Below are 15,519 nucleotides of genomic sequence, written 5' to 3'. Positions count from 1 at the left end.
TTCGTATCACGATTCATAGGTCACGATTCAATTCGATACCGATTAATCCCGATACGACCTTAGAAGTCAATTGTTGCAATTTTTTTTTTACTCAAATTTAGAAAACACTAATCATTAAACTTGTACCAGTACACTGTAAGATTTGTATGAAAAATGTATTATTTATCAGAAACTTCAGTCTTATAACTGTGAGCCGCTGCATTTAATGTCTTTCATGTTTGAACAGCATTGAAATAAAATATTAAAGCTTCATGTTCCATTAATATAACATTTTTCCATGATTAAGGTGTGAACACTAACCCTAAGTGGTTTTGCTGAATATTTTTCCATCAAAAATGGATGTTTAAAAATCGATTCAGCCGCCTTTTGAATGGATTCGAGAATTGCGCGCTGTAGTATCGCGATATATTGCCAAATCGATTTTTTTTTTTAACACCCCTAATGTCCAGTCAAATATGTTAGCACTGCAAAGTAGGTTGCTAAAGCTAACACATGAGAGAGTACCAAACTTGTACCAGTTAAGTAATTTTAAATCAAGTTAGATATAGTTACAACAGTTGCTGTTATTGTGGTTGGTGAAATTACAGAAGTGTGTGGAACTCAAGGAAACGCTAACAATGTAGCTTGTGCTAACACCAAATGAGCGGAGGCTGTTGTTTTGAGGTATTAATCACTCTTAATGCTCACATTCATACATTTCGAACACTGCAAGTAACAGCGAGGACTTACAAAAGATTCAGATATGATGTGATGCATGCATACAAAACTTTAGCTTAAGTTCAACCTGAGCTTTTTGAGTGGCTTCCTGCTCTTACATGAGCCTTTTGTATGAACATCATGAAAGGCTTTTGTCAAAAGTGACAAGCCTTCGTTATTGTTTCCACCCGTCTTTCCCCGGGGCAGATTAGCAGTGACACGTGATATGGCTAAAACACTGTAAATTAACCTGAGGAAATTGCAAAGAAATGCGACAAAAGTGAAACCTTTTACGCGCTCCATTCATCTGTCCTAGAAAATGACCGGGAGCGGGTTTTCCATCAAGACCTTAAGTCCGTCTCTGTTCCACTCCCATGCCGATGAGAGTGGAATCCGTAACGACCGTGGGCTCCGGCATCGTTAACATTTCCCCGAAGCGTTGGCCGGCCTCTCTTGGAGACCGCCCCGCATTTTCTGAGCGGCGCTCGCGGTTGTTGTGGCAACGGGTCGCCCAGACCTGAATGAAGCAGATGTGCTAGTCATCTATCACCTGACAGCCTCCCACTCCCCCCCCCCAACTGAGCAAGCCATCAACTGTGACAGTGGGCCCAACTAGTCTCATCAATTACACCGGTACCCTGCTATTAGAGCACAAACACTTCTTCGCCTCCAACACGTTCAACCACTTCCCAGTCTGCTAGATGGGCACCTCAATTAAGACTGAATAACTTTCCCCTCTCGCGGGACAAATCTTTCTTCCGTCGCCATTGTACACAATAGACATAGCGAGATACGATGATTTGTCATCGTGGTGATATCAGAGTGGCCCAGGCGGATTAATAATTAACTTCTGCGTTCATCTAAAAGCTAAACTAATGATTAAAGCGCAATTTAATGAGTAATTGGTAATGTTTGTCATGAAAATTGAACTATTAGAGATTATCACTAATGCTGCTCTTAATGTAGGGTGCAGGAGGATTTTGTTTTTATTGAGCTTTATAAAGAATTTGAAGGGAAAACAATGATTATTTTGTGCTTTGTGTAGTTTATACAAGCACTGTGCATAAGTCAGAGTATAACAATGCTAGTCTATAACAAAAATATGAGACTGTCCTGGCGACTCCACCTGTACTGTAATCTTATCATTTCAATCCAGTGCACCGACGACGTTAACATTTCAGGCTAACATTTCATCGTGAGATTGTTGCATTATTTTAAAGAGGGAAGTCAACCTTAAACATTTCTTGACAATAATATGTTATATGTGACCTCACTCGTCTAAACATGACATTCTGATTAATATTACATTTGTGGAACATGAGTTATGCAGCAAAATCCAGCCGTTTTTATCCATCTCAGGCCATTTTGCCATTTGCTGTCGACTGAAGATGACATCACAGTTGCGTAGGGCTCAGGCAACGGCCAATCGGAGCTCACCAGTTTTCTGAAGCTGAGCTGTGATTGGTTGTTACGTGAGACCTGAGATGTCATTTTCACTCGACAGTAAGCGGCAAAAATGGCCAGCATCTGATATTCATTAAAAAAAAAAATGCTGGATTTTGCATCTTAACTCATATTCCACTAACACAGTGCTTCTCAATCATTTTCTGTCATGCCCCCGAGGAAGAAGAAAACACCCCCCCGCCCCCCATACGCGTCGTCATATTTCCTTGTCTTAGCTTTCGGGCGACTTTCGTTTGTCTCTTTATCTCCGTCACTCTCCGCCTGTTTTCTCATCCCTGTTAAATATTTTTTCATGGTGTCACTTGAGGATCTGCTACACTTCATACTCATACTCATACTCATGCTCAGTGCAAACAAAAACCCCTACACCACCGAGCGAATGCTCCCTGCGCACACTCTGCCAATGAGAGCGCCACTGCCCCCTAATGTAGTGGAGGTGCAATTGCACTTTATTCTAAGACAGTAAAAAAATCTAATTAAAATAAAAAAAGCATGTTCCCCGAGCTCAAACACGCCCCCCCCCTTGACGAAGCCTCGCGCCCCCCTGGGGGCTGGGGGGGCCCGCCCACTATTTGAGAAGCACTGCACTAACACAATATTAACCAGAATAATATATTTAGACTAGTGGGGCTGCATACAACATATTATTGTCAAGAATTTATTTATTCATTTATTTATTTATTTATTTTTGGTCGCTTCCCATATAAAGCAAAGTGCATCACTGAAAAAGTGTTTGTCAAAGGAAACGAAAATGAACTCATGCATTGTTGGTGTTATTCTGTTCCTGTATTCCATCAGTAGTAGTCATGAAACGCAGTAAACAAACAGACACAGAAACATCTTCTAGAACTCACACAACACAACCACGGCAGTGACAACAGGGACAAACTTACATAGATCAGCTTTTTTTTTTTTTTTTACAGACAGGTGTCCGAGCTTAACGTTGAATATTATGCAACAGATATAAATAAGACATCCATACAAAAATAGGCTCTTACAAAATATACTCTATGAACCGATATTTAGCAAAAGTGGAAAATGTGCCCGTTTTTGAAGCTCCGACCTAAAAAAAAAAAAATAATAATAAAAAAAAATAAAAGGGATTCTCGGGACTAGCAGCAAACAGAGGGAAGACACAAGTGGGTCACAAGTTATGACTGATTCCAGGTGGACTCAAATCCAGTGTGTTAACAATTTCGGTTCCCTTTAATAAACTAACCCCTCCCAACATTTAGTTATCTGTAACCCATAACGGACAAAATCAGTAGTTCTTATCCAATAAATTAATATTAATTATCTCCATTCTATAAAACACGGTATGTTAAATATTCCACATGGCTGAGTTATTCCATGCGTTGAAAGACAGCAAGTGTGCACGGCTCAGCCATCACGTGCGCCGTATTTCCGTTTCCGAGTCTCTGTCGCGAGTCTTTGTGCTTCGGTCGCGCACGCAATGTTGCAGTTTTCGAACGTCCGCAGCGTCAGTGGCGCTTCCCGCACGTTCGCCTAAATATTCTCATTTGCACGTGTACACCTCTGTCCTCTCGCTGCACGTGTTGCACTTGACGTAGCAGCACCACAAGAACTTGCAGTTGCACTGCCACACTCTGGAGTACTGGTGCGTGTTGTAGCCGCGGCCGCAGCACATCAGGTCGCAGCCGCTGATGTGCTGCATCATCGTCTTGTTGCAAACCCGCCCTTGTGTCCCCAGGCTGCCCGTCACCGCGTCCGCCTCGCAGTAGTTCGGCGACTTGTCGATGTACACCAAGTCTGTATCCATGGGCTTCCGGTAAGAATATGGCTTCTTGATCTTCAGGAACTTGGGCCTCTTGTTGCGGCTGGCTTTGACCGGTTCCACGTGCACCGCGTGGGCATATTTCTCCTTGAGAATGTAGCCAAGCTCGCGGAACTTGGGGAGTGTAGTCCAGCAGGTTTTGGTGGTGCAGGAGCCCGACACGCCGTGACACTTGCATTCCAGTCGCATGTTCTTCTCTAGGACCTAGAAAGACAACAACAACAACAACAACAACAAAGCTTAGGATCCACGACAGTACATCCATAAAACACCCACTTAGCAACCAAAAAACACCCCCAAAATAGGGTCGATAATCATTTTCAAACACACTTACGGATTGTGAAAATACACAGCAAATTGTTGAGTGTTAAATTTACAGTGTTTGATCAAAAATGCAGTAAGTGTTATTTTAGCATTGTTAGGACAAAAAGTTACACAGGCAGAGTAAATTTCCTCGAGTGTTGGGGTGGATGTTGGGTGTAACCCAAGGGGTGTCCAAACTTTTTCATTTGAGGGCCACATCCAGAAAATCCGAAGGACGCAAGGGCCACATCATGTTATGAAGAGAAATTGTGTTTAGTCCTAAAAATTGTGCAAATAATTTATTTGTGCTTTTGCATATTTAGAAAAATGCTTCAGTATATAAACCAATTTATTTGTAATACGGCAGTAGGGTTATTATAGTTTTGGAATTTTTCATTTTAGTTCGTTTTTATTAGTTTTCAGGGTGGTTCTGTTAATTTTCATTAGTTTAGTTCTTTAAAAAAAAATAAAAATAAATGAAAATATTTAAAAATACAAACAAACAAAAAAACACCATGGGAGCGACGTCATCTTTTGGTGCTTTTCTATTGGCTGCTGCTAGATGACGTCACTTCTTTGTGACATACTTTCAAAAGTCATTATTCCAGTTTATATCAAAATAAATCTACAAAAAAAATCACATTTAAAATCATCCCCAAAGGCTCATGCATTAAATTAATTACCAAAGAATAAAACGAAAGACGTTTGCTATAATTATGGCTAGTTTTAGTTAGTTTTGTAAACATACAACGTAGTTTCAGTTAGTTTTCGTTTCTTAAAAAGCATTTTCATTTTTATATTATTTCGTTAACATTTTTTGAATTTTAGTTCTAGTTTTTTCAGTAGTTTTATTTAATTAAAATAACCTTTTAATGGCACCTGTTTTTCGATGTCCCCCTGCCTACTGCCCATAACCAGCTGAGATAGGCGCCAGCACCCCCCGCGACCCTTGTGAGGAATAAGCGGTCAAGAAAATGGATGGATGGAAAATGTAGTTTTGAGTTATATTTTTAAAACTGACGCTAGTGCAATACACTCATAAATAGAGTTAAGTGTAGTGTGTCAGAATTAAATGTTTAACACTGACACGAGTGTGGAGTACTTTCAACGCTACTCAGTGTTTACCAGTGTAGATTTTTAACACTATACAGTGTTGGAGTAACACTGGTTAAGTGTTAATCTAACACTGGCGATATTGCTGTGCACGCAACTCTGCAAAAAACATGACAAGCGAGCAGCCTGCAGTTGGAGATTTAAATGGAAGCCCGTCAACATTTCTGCGTTAGAGCGTACACACGGAAGCCAAAATAAAGTATCGGATGTCAGCGCCTGTGTGTGTAGTCACCACACAACACACAAATGTCAAGAGCGAGCGTCGGACGCGTAGAGTGACTGGGATTACCGCTAAAGCCCGGCCCGATGACAACGAGGAGCGCGATTGGCTGAAAGAGGAATTTGGTTCACCGGCTGAAATGTGAGCGAGTTTCCTCGTGTAATGTCGGGAGTTTTGCGTTTTGATACGCCAAGCGCTCCCTAACATTAAAACTAGGGCTGTCAAAGTTAAAGCGTTAACAGATTAATTAATCGCGGAAAAATGTCGCATTAATCGCGTATTAATCGCACTATTTTTTTGACGGCACTTGAGCCTTGAGCGTAACCGCGGATGGTTACATTGAAGGCTGCGCAGGTCAGTGATGAGGTCAATGCACGGCATTTCCTACGCCTGTTTGTTCCAAAATGAGCGGGGTGACTCCAGTTGGTGTGCTTGGCGGTAAATTTCGCTTTTTAAAAGAAAACACCCCGACGGGACGTTAGATAAAACAAAAGTCGTTTGCGTTTAATTAATAATTGCTGAAAGGCACCCAATTGAGATGATGCTGTTTTGAGCAATACGCACATGACAAATGACATTCAGATAATAAAATGCGTTAATGTCAAAATATTACGGTATTTTGTATTTATTTTATATTACGCGAATATGCAAGTAATTTAGCTGATTAATCGTGATTAATCAAAATTAAAAAGTGTGATTAATCAGATTAAAAAATTTAATCGTTTGACTAAGCACTAATTAAAACTCAAATGACTTCATAAACTCGCTGGCTTCAACAACAGCCAGAATCCGTCAGTTGTTGTGTGACCAACACTTGTGACAGCCTTTGTCTGGATGATTGGACCAGGGGCCGCTCCTGCTCAGTGTCACTGCGTTTGATTAGCATAAATAAAGGAGGGGGGGGGGGCTTGCTATCAAAACAGAGAGCCCCCTTTATTAGCAAAAAGAACAAAAACCCGCTGCTCAACGTTTCCTGGAAGACAAATTTGCTGTCCAGAAAAGCCAATTTGGATTCACGGGCATAGAAAACGATCCGCTCACGGCGATTGTGCGCGAGGTCTTTCAGGCGACGGACGCGTCGGTTGTGGGAATCGGGCGTTTCTGGCACGGGCAAAAGGAAAGAGGGGATATGAGTTAACTTGGCCCGAGCTGCTTTTTTATTCCTCACCAGGTCCTCTTTGGCTGTTTGGCACGTCACTCCACTTGGTCTTTAACCTCTTAGACCGAATGGAGTCTCATTGTCACCCTGCGCCGGCCTGCTGAAAAGAGCAGGAGAACGCGATGTTTGTCCTCTTTGTATCCCGTCGCACAATTGTTGTCTGTCTTGGTGCTTTTTTTTTTTTTTTTTTTTTTGCTGTTGCAAATTCTGTTTGCTTCTTGCAGAAAATGTTAAGTGTATCATTATTTTAGTCATGTCTCCGAATGGCACTGAATCAAATTGCAGCCAATAATTGAAAGTGAATCGAAAGAGGCCATTTTGAATAACCACTCATCGCTTTGCAGTCTTGTCGTGCACAAAAACAAGCACAAAGATGATTTATCGTCGTAGAGCAGTGGTGTCCAAACGACGGCCCGGGGGCCATTTGCGGCCCGCCGTCCATTTTTTAGTGGCCCGTGGCATATGCTAAAAATGGCATTTGACTCAGTTCAAATAAATGAACAAAAATAAAAAATGTTTGGAGATGGTCAAAGTAAGAAGGGAAGGTGTCGAAAAACACAGGTGCCATTAAAGGTTAGTTTAGTTAACAAAAACTAATGAAATAACTAAAACTAAAATTCCAAAAACTATTTTGTTAACGGAATTAAATAAAAACTAACTGAAACTACATTTTATGTTTACAAAATTAACTAAAACTAACTATAATATAGTATATATCGTTTTAGTCTTTGGTAATTAATTTAATGCATGAGCCTTAGGGGATGATTTTAAATGTGATTTTTTTTTAGTAGATTTATTTTGATATAAACCGGAATAATGACATTTGAAACTATATCACACAGAGGTGACATCATCTAGCAGCAGCCAATAGAAAAGCACCTTCAGATGACGTCGCCCCCACGGTGTTTTTTAAATATTGCGCACAAGTGATACACATTTTTAAAAAAACAAAAAAAAAAACTAAAACTAAGACTGAAACTAACTAAACTAAAACCTAACTAAGCATTTATTAAAGAACTAAAACTAATAAAAATTAACAGAACCACCCTGAAAACTAATTAAAACTAACTAATATTAAAAAACAAATTAAAAATGTAAAATAAAATAAAAATCCAAAACTATAATAACCCTACTGCCATATTACAAATAAATTGGTTTATGTACTGTACCATTTTTCTAAATATGCAAAAGCACAAATAAATTATTTGTACAATTTTTAGGACTAAACACAATTTCTCTTCATAACATGATGTGGCCCTTGCGTCCTTCTGATTTTCTGCATGTGGCCCTCAAAAGTTTGGACACCCTTGTCGTAGACACCCTTCTCAAATAGTGGGGCGGGCCCCCCCAGGGGGGCACGGGGCTCCATCAAGGGGGGCATTTGACCTCGGGGAACATGCTTGTTTATTTTTATTTTTTATTTTTTATTTTTTTAACTGTCCTAGAATAAAGTGCAATTGCACCTCCACTACATTAGGGGGCAGTGGCGCTCATTATTGGCAGAGTGTGCGCAGGGAGCATTCGCTCATTGGGTTTTGTTTGCACTCAGCATGCACGCTTTCTACACAGCAAAAAAAAATAAAAAATTCATATTAATATTAATTATTAATATTTTTGTTTTGCAGGTTAGTTTTTTTTTTTTTTATATTGTGCTCCTGAGTTAATGTTGGTGATCAGTTTGAATGCATTATTATTTATTGATTTTACGTCATTTTATTTTTCCGTATCATATGGTTTGACGTGGTCAGTCAAAAAATTTTTAGAGTTTAATTAAGGATTTAATTTTATTTTTGAATTTCAGATGCACTTTAAATCTTTTCTGTTACAGTTAATAAAGCTATTCTTTGTTGTAAGTTGCTCCATATTTCTTTCTTTTTTTTTATTCGGAGCATGACAGAAAATAATTGAGAAGCACTGTCGTAGAGGGTCATTAGAAATGACGGTAATTGTGCAACTGGTGAAGCAAATAATGTCGTTTTTGGACAGTGCCCGTGTGTTTTCTGTGGCAGTCATCTGGGTTGAAATCAATCCGTCCCACTCTGACAGTTCTTTCCCCTAAAAGCCACCTTCATTCCACTGCTTGTTCGAGCCGGGCAGATCCTTGGCACAGCTCACCTCCGCAACTACTTGGCTGCCGTTTCCAGGTCAGTGCGATTATCGGGACCCACAAAAAAAAAAAAAGAAAAAAAAAAAAGAGCAACGACTCTGGAGATGTGTGCAGCTTACCTTGCGCCCCACCTCATTATTATGGAGGTTCATGAGCGTCCTTGCGTTCTGCTTGACCTCCCGGGCATCAATAAAGACTTTGGAAAAGCCCAGGCCGTAGCTGATGTCGGCCGAGCAGCCCCCCCACTTCCATCCTTGGTCCCTGCTGTAGAAACCCTGCTTCTCTTTGTCACAGCTGCAGTCACTCAGGTTGCCCTGCGTACAGGCGGCGGTGATGGCGTGGGCCACGCCGGCTGCGATGATGGCGTACGTGAAGGCCGCTTCTTTGCTCCCTTAAAAAGCACGGGAGAAAATGCGTTAGAGTGAGGAATGTGTTTGTTTTGTTTTTTTGTTTCTTTCGCTCCTGGTCACCCTTTCGTGTAATTCACTTTGAGTTTTTATAGTAATACAGTCAAACTTCAGTTTTCGAACATAATCCGTTCCAGAAGGCTGTTCTAAAATCGATTTGTTCGAAATCCGAAACTATTTTCCCATTATAAGTAATGTAAATAATTTTAATCCGTTCCAAGTCTAAAAACAACTTTTCCAAGTTTTTTGTTTTGTTTTGTTTTTTTGTTTTACTATTTTACACCATAAACTGCACTGTATACCGTTTACCATAAATAGAAAAGGGTAGAAATAGACACTGTTTTATTTAGATATGCTATCTAAAATGATGGGGGGAAAAAAACAAAATGCAAAAAAAATTTTTTTAAATTCAATAGTTCTGCGTACTACTTTCCTCTTTTCTTCACCAGCTTTACCACTTGCACTTGCTTTCTTTGGACCCATGATTAGGGGCTAATACACGATGCAAAACTTAAAAAAAAAAAAAAAAAAAAAAAGATTTGCGTAAATAACAATGAACAGGTCTGCTCCAAACGAACTTTGAACACGAATGTGCTATGGAGGAAGCATCCTGGGCATTCGAGTTAGCTCGTCTCCCAACTGAGTCGCGTTCAGGTACGCTCGGCTTTTTTCAGTTTGGTTGAGAGCTGAATTTTTGGACGAGTTCTGAGACATAAAATTCTCGAATTTTCTAGTTGAAAACCGATTTGGTTGAGAACAGAAGCATTCGAATACTGAGGTTTGACTGTATATTGTTATTGTTTATGTGTTTGTATATTTATATTATATATATAATGTCTCAGCTTGAAAACGTCACAAGATCAAACTCAGAAAACAGGGTGAACCATAATTGGTTCACTGAGCAACAGTGATGTCATTTTGAGTCAACAACAGGTGACAAAATGGCCGCCCCGTGAGATGGCTAGAAATTACCAAATAGGTGGATTTTGCTGTTCAATTCATATTCCACAAACACAATTGGTTAATCAGAATGTCATGTTTAGACTTGTGGCGGCACATTAAAAAATATTGTAAAGAAAATGTAGTTGTAATGCAAATAGTTTTAGACAATATGTTTTTAAATGTCCAATCAACTTTGATATGAAGGAAATGGAAAGGACAAAAACGCAAGGTCAGAAATGAAGAATTTGCATCAATGAATGTTATATGCGCAAATAAACTACCAGAAGGTTTTGTTTAGTTGATTTGTACTTGTTTGTGTTGTATTTTATTATTTTAATAAATGAATTGTGCCCAGATGAACATAAATTGCCATGAAATCATATCTTGAAAATAATAACCATTTTCGTGCACATCAATATTTGTGCCACGATATATGGACCACTAAGGCAGATGACAATGAAACAACTACGACTGTAATTATTATAACATAATTACAATTTCTTCAATGTCTAACTACTATACATGCTGATAGTTTTAAAAGAATGATAGGAGATTATCAATTAACAGTATGTGGGTTGACATCATCGTCTCAGTGACATATTACTGAAGGGCGACAGTGTTTTGAAATCTGACCTGGAAACTGTCCCGCCCGTCAACCAAAATGGCTGCTGGCAGTTTAGTCAACAAAGCAGCATGAATACGAGGGCTGTCAGGAAGGGAACGGCTTATTGATCCGTTCAGAAATGACACATTCCGTGTAAACTCATAAGACGCGAGCATCTCCATCCCGGCGTTATCTCCACCAAGTCCAGTGAACAAATCATTGACACACGCGGAAATATTGACAATTAACTAAAGGTTAATCTGGCAGATTGTGACGAATAGTTTTTGGGTGAAATGTGAAATGCTGCAAAGAGAAGGAACCTTATTTCAAAAACGTTTCAAGGGGCAATTAAAAATACGAGCTTGAATGTCTGAAATGTACGGAGCCCCTAAGATGACATGGTAAAAAAAAAAAACAAAAAAAAAAACTTTGCGTTCTCTCACAAAGATTGCGAGGGAACGCAAAGTTGTTGTTTTTTCGCCTACCATGTCACCTTAGGTGCGCCGTAAACACTTCCGGGTCATCTTCCATGTGACCAAAAGCGACGTGTAAACAAAGCAGTGGGAATTTTTTATTTTTTTTTTATGCTCCATCCTTGTCGCTTTGGGAAAGCTTTACCATTGCTTTGTTTCATGTTTACAAACGTTCCGTCCTCGTCGCTTTTGGTCACATGGAAGATGACCCGGAAGTGTTTACGGCGCAGACGAGGTGACATGGCAGGCGAAAAAAACAGCATTGCGTTCCCTCGCGAACGTAAAGTTTTTTTATTTTTTTTTCTACCTTGTCACCTTAGGGGCTCCGTAGAAATGCTAACCGGAAGCAGAAGATTAAATCCTTCAATATTTGTCTAAACAATCTCATGTTGTCGCTGTTTGTCCTCCTGCCACCGAGCTCATCAGTTGCACTACATACAGCTGGCATGTCTTGGCTGTGTGCCACCTTTCTATCTTTGAAAAAAAAAAAATAGAAAAAAAGGGGGGGAACTCATATCGAGTCATAAATTATGTTGACATTTTTTACAGACTGAATGGGCCCCGGGCCAAAAAACAAGGTGTGCCGGTGCACTCAGTCACATCTGAGTGCAGTGCTGTTCATTTTTCTCTGCAATTTTTGTGCCTTGGTCCTCTTAAAGACACAGTAGGAACATTTATTAAATTGTTGAGTGATGTTAGATATTTAGAAGGCTGAACTGCAATTTTAGTAGTGAAATGTCTCTTTTATTTCTCCTCAGGCTTCCCCTCAATAACATTATTCTTCAGCCTTTAAGGGCCAATCATGGCAAAGAATATCCACACTCCGTTAAGAGAACAATTGCAAGCCACGCAGCCCGGCTCAGCTTTGCCACAACAATGGCATCCATTTGGGAACCACTTGGCTTCTAGGCTATAATCTGATCGGTGAAACAAATCTATTTGATATGCCTGTCCAAGCCGTGGAACGTGACGCCGGCTTTCACGCCAACGCCGACACTCTTGATGGGCCAAAACAACTCATTCATAAAAAAGGGACAGCTTGTCAAACGCCGGTGACAGCATGACCGGGATTAGCTTTTCTTTCCAACCATCGCGGGCAAGATGGCGTCACACAGCTGGTGCAAGACAAGTATTGTGGGAAAAAAAATGATTTGGCGTTCTTGTGAACTGAATATTCTTTCCCCTGAGATATTTATTACGTTAAATTTCTAGGGATCTCGCTGTAATAAATTAGTCGCCTGATTTTTGCCAAACTCATCAACAGACAACAGCAATTATCCAATCCGACAGTTCCATTGGAGTTAACCAGTTTTCCCCAATATGGTACTTTCCTCTCTGTAAACTTATACCCGTGGTAACATCTACGTCCCTTAAAGTGGGAGCTGCGGCACCCATCAGCAGACGGGATAAAGACCCCCTGAAACTGTGTCTCAAGAGACTCGGCCCGGGATGAAAAGAAAAGCTGCGACTATTCACAAGAGCTTTGTTACAGTGTTGGCTCCAGATATACATGCTGGCTAAAAAAGTAGAGTGCAGCTGACACTTCCAAAAAAACAACAACTTGAATTTATCATCTAAGCAAGCATAAATTAGATTAAAATAATAAATGTAAATAAATTCATCCATATGAATATTTCTACATTTTGGTTGTACAGTTGAAGTGCATTTTGTTGCTGCTTCAATTGGCTATACTATTCTTCACTTTCATTGAACAACGCTATAACCAGAATTTGTTTGTTTATACAACTCAATGCGGTACTGCACTGCGCATGTGCACACGCACATCCGGAAAACAAACAACTTGACGCAAGGCGCGCACAATTGCTCTCTTATTTTCTTATTGTTAACAAACGTGAGCAGACAGCAACATACCCACTTTCAACTCTTTTCCGAAGACGGTCCTCTCGCCCAGCGCCGAGCAGTTCCAGCGGCCGTTTTTGAACTGGAACTGACACTCGTTGATGCCCATTTGCGCGCCCTCACCGATGACGATGATGGCATCGGGGCGACTCTGGCAGATAATCCGCTGTCTCGGGGCCAAACCGGGGATTTTGTTGCAGATTATGCTCGCTCCAAGGGCCACCACCGACGAGAAGCCCCTGTGGAGGGGGAAAAAAAAGAAAAAAGTTTCACCTTGAAAAAAAAAAAGTGGAGCGGCAGGTGCAATTCGACTTCCGAAATGTTCCCTGATTAACAAAACCAGAATAAATTCACTATTGAAACCAACATTACTATAGTTGGAATAACTACGATTTAAGGATGCTGCATATTGCGTAACAACTTTAAACAGGTGACGGAAATGTCATTAATACGTCTTCAATCAATAGTGTAAAAAAAAATAAAAATAAAACATCCTCATTGTGGTTAACCGCAAATCAGTTGCACAAAGTCGTGCTTTTGAGCACGTAATAAGAACTCCGGTTGTTATTAACCGACAGCAGCGTGACGCGCAGCTCACCCAATTTTCAGGTAAACAATTCCCAGGCAAAGTAAAACTCTTAAAATCCAGCGTCGAGTTCTCCGACTCATCGCGGCCTCGCTGTCACGCAATGACTGCTGGAGCTGAGGGGGTGAACTCGATTCGCTTTATATAGTCTCCGTTCGGATCACGGCGCAGGTAACTCCACGGGGAAGTCCACAAGCGGAGAAAACATTGGGAAAAAAAATAAAATAAAAAAAATGGCCAAGTCGAGCCAAAATTCCTTTAGGTGGCCCCCTCGTCGCCCGGGCCTGTTGTCATTGCGATGATGATGATGTCACCACAGGTAAGCCTCAGGTGGGGGAACAAGTGCGATGGTCTGGTTCTTACAGTTCCTGTGCTTACCAGCACGTCTCGGCTTTATATCGCGCTCATCTTCGTGGGCGGGGCTGCGGGAGACTCGCATGGGGCCCCACGGAAGAATCTCTCTCTCTCTCTCTCTCTCTCTCTCTCTCTCTTTCTCTTTCTATCCCCCCCCCCCCCCCCCCCCCCTCAGGTGTTGAATTAGAATTCATGTTCCAGGGCCTGATAACGCATTTTAAATGTGAATGTTGTTCCATGGTGGGGAAAACAATGACACTATGATGGCCAACATTTAATTTGTAGTATTTATAGTTGGCTCAAGTGTTCATCAAAAGTGGCAGTGGCTTCTCGAGCACGAGTGTCAAACTCGGGGCCCGGGGATAAGATCCAAATCATCAATCCAAGCAAAATATGTGCATCGACTTGTGTTTCTTAAGAACTGACCAAAATTGCAAATTGTCTGCATGTTTTGTTCTTAATTCTGCTCTTTTCAAACAAATGTAATGGAATTCAACAAGCAGGCCTGGCCTCTGGTCTTGGTGTGTTTCAAAAATAGTTCATTGTCAAAGTGATGAACAGGATAAGTGGTGTGGTGTTAAAATGGATGGATTTGTAATATCATACGTTGATTTGGGTTCACAGTCAGAAAGGCACTCTGAAGGAAACCGTTTCTCTAACTGGTCCATGACAAAAAAAATAAAAATAAAAAATAGTTCTATCTAAATACAGTAAACATTTGAAAATAAACATTCCCAAAGATTACATTGCAAATGTGTTGCATACTTAATAACTGAAACGTCCTTAATAAAAGTTTAACCCAATGTAAAACTGTTCATCCATCCATCCATCCATCCAACCAATCATCTATCCATCCATCCAATCACCCATCCATCTAATCATCCACCCATCCATCTATCCATCCATCATCCATCCATCCAATCACCCATCCATTAATCCATCCATTCACCATTCATCAATCCATCCATCCATCCAATCATCCATCCATTCACCATCCATCCATCCATCATCCATCCATCCATCCAATCATCCATCCATTCACCATCCATCCATCCATCCATCCATGCATCCATCCAATCATCCATCCATTCACCATCCATCCATCCATCATCCATCCATCCATCCAATCATCCATCCATTCACCATCCATCCATCCATCATCCATCCATCCATCCAATCATCCATCCATTCACCATCCATCCATCCATCCATCCATCCATCCATCCATTCACCAATCCATCCATCCAATCACCCATCCATCCATCCATGCATCCATCCATCCATCCATTCATCCATCCATTTACCATCCATCCATCCATCCATCCATTCACCATCCATCCATCCATCCATCCATTCACCATCCATCCATCCATTCACCATCCATCCATCCATTCAACCAATCATCCATCGATCCATCTATCCATCCATATCCATCC

At 40.7% G+C, this 15,519-nt stretch overlaps 1 protein-coding gene across 1 annotated transcript; it reads right to left on the bottom strand.

Moving 5' to 3' along the window:
• Window positions 1-2,792: 2,792 nt before the first annotated feature.
• wnt7ab (wingless-type MMTV integration site family, member 7Ab) lies at window positions 2,793-14,078 on the bottom strand. The gene is made up of 4 exons (XM_077512070.1): window positions 13,742-14,078; window positions 13,156-13,382; window positions 8,977-9,248; window positions 2,793-4,159 (listed from the first exon to the last, which is right to left on the bottom strand). Exons 1-4 carry the CDS (start codon window positions 13,810-13,812, stop codon window positions 3,677-3,679), a joined length of 1,053 nt encoding a protein of 350 aa, XP_077368196.1. The 5' UTR covers window positions 13,813-14,078; the 3' UTR covers window positions 2,793-3,676.
• Between the last annotated feature and the right edge of the window lie 1,441 nt (window positions 14,079-15,519).

This window comes from Festucalex cinctus, chromosome 2 (assembly GCF_051991245.1).
Source record: "Festucalex cinctus isolate MCC-2025b chromosome 2, RoL_Fcin_1.0, whole genome shotgun sequence".
Lineage (NCBI taxonomy): Eukaryota > Metazoa > Chordata > Actinopteri > Syngnathiformes > Syngnathidae > Festucalex > Festucalex cinctus.
This window is presented reverse-complemented; position numbering and strand designations above follow the sequence as displayed.

Excerpts from the sequence above, each read along its gene's own strand:
- wnt7ab (XM_077512070.1), bottom strand. The coding sequence starts at position 13,812 with ATGAGTCGGAGAACTCGACGCTGGATTTTAAGAGTTTTACTTTGCCTG. Across the intron at positions 9,249-13,155 it reads CGGAAAAGAGTTGAAAGTGG|GGAGCAAAGAAGCGGCCTTC; the intron begins GTATGTTGCTGT and ends GTGCTTTTTAAG. Across the intron at positions 4,160-8,976 it reads ATAATGAGGTGGGGCGCAAG|GTCCTAGAGAAGAACATGCG; the intron begins GTAAGCTGCACA and ends TTGTCTTTCTAG.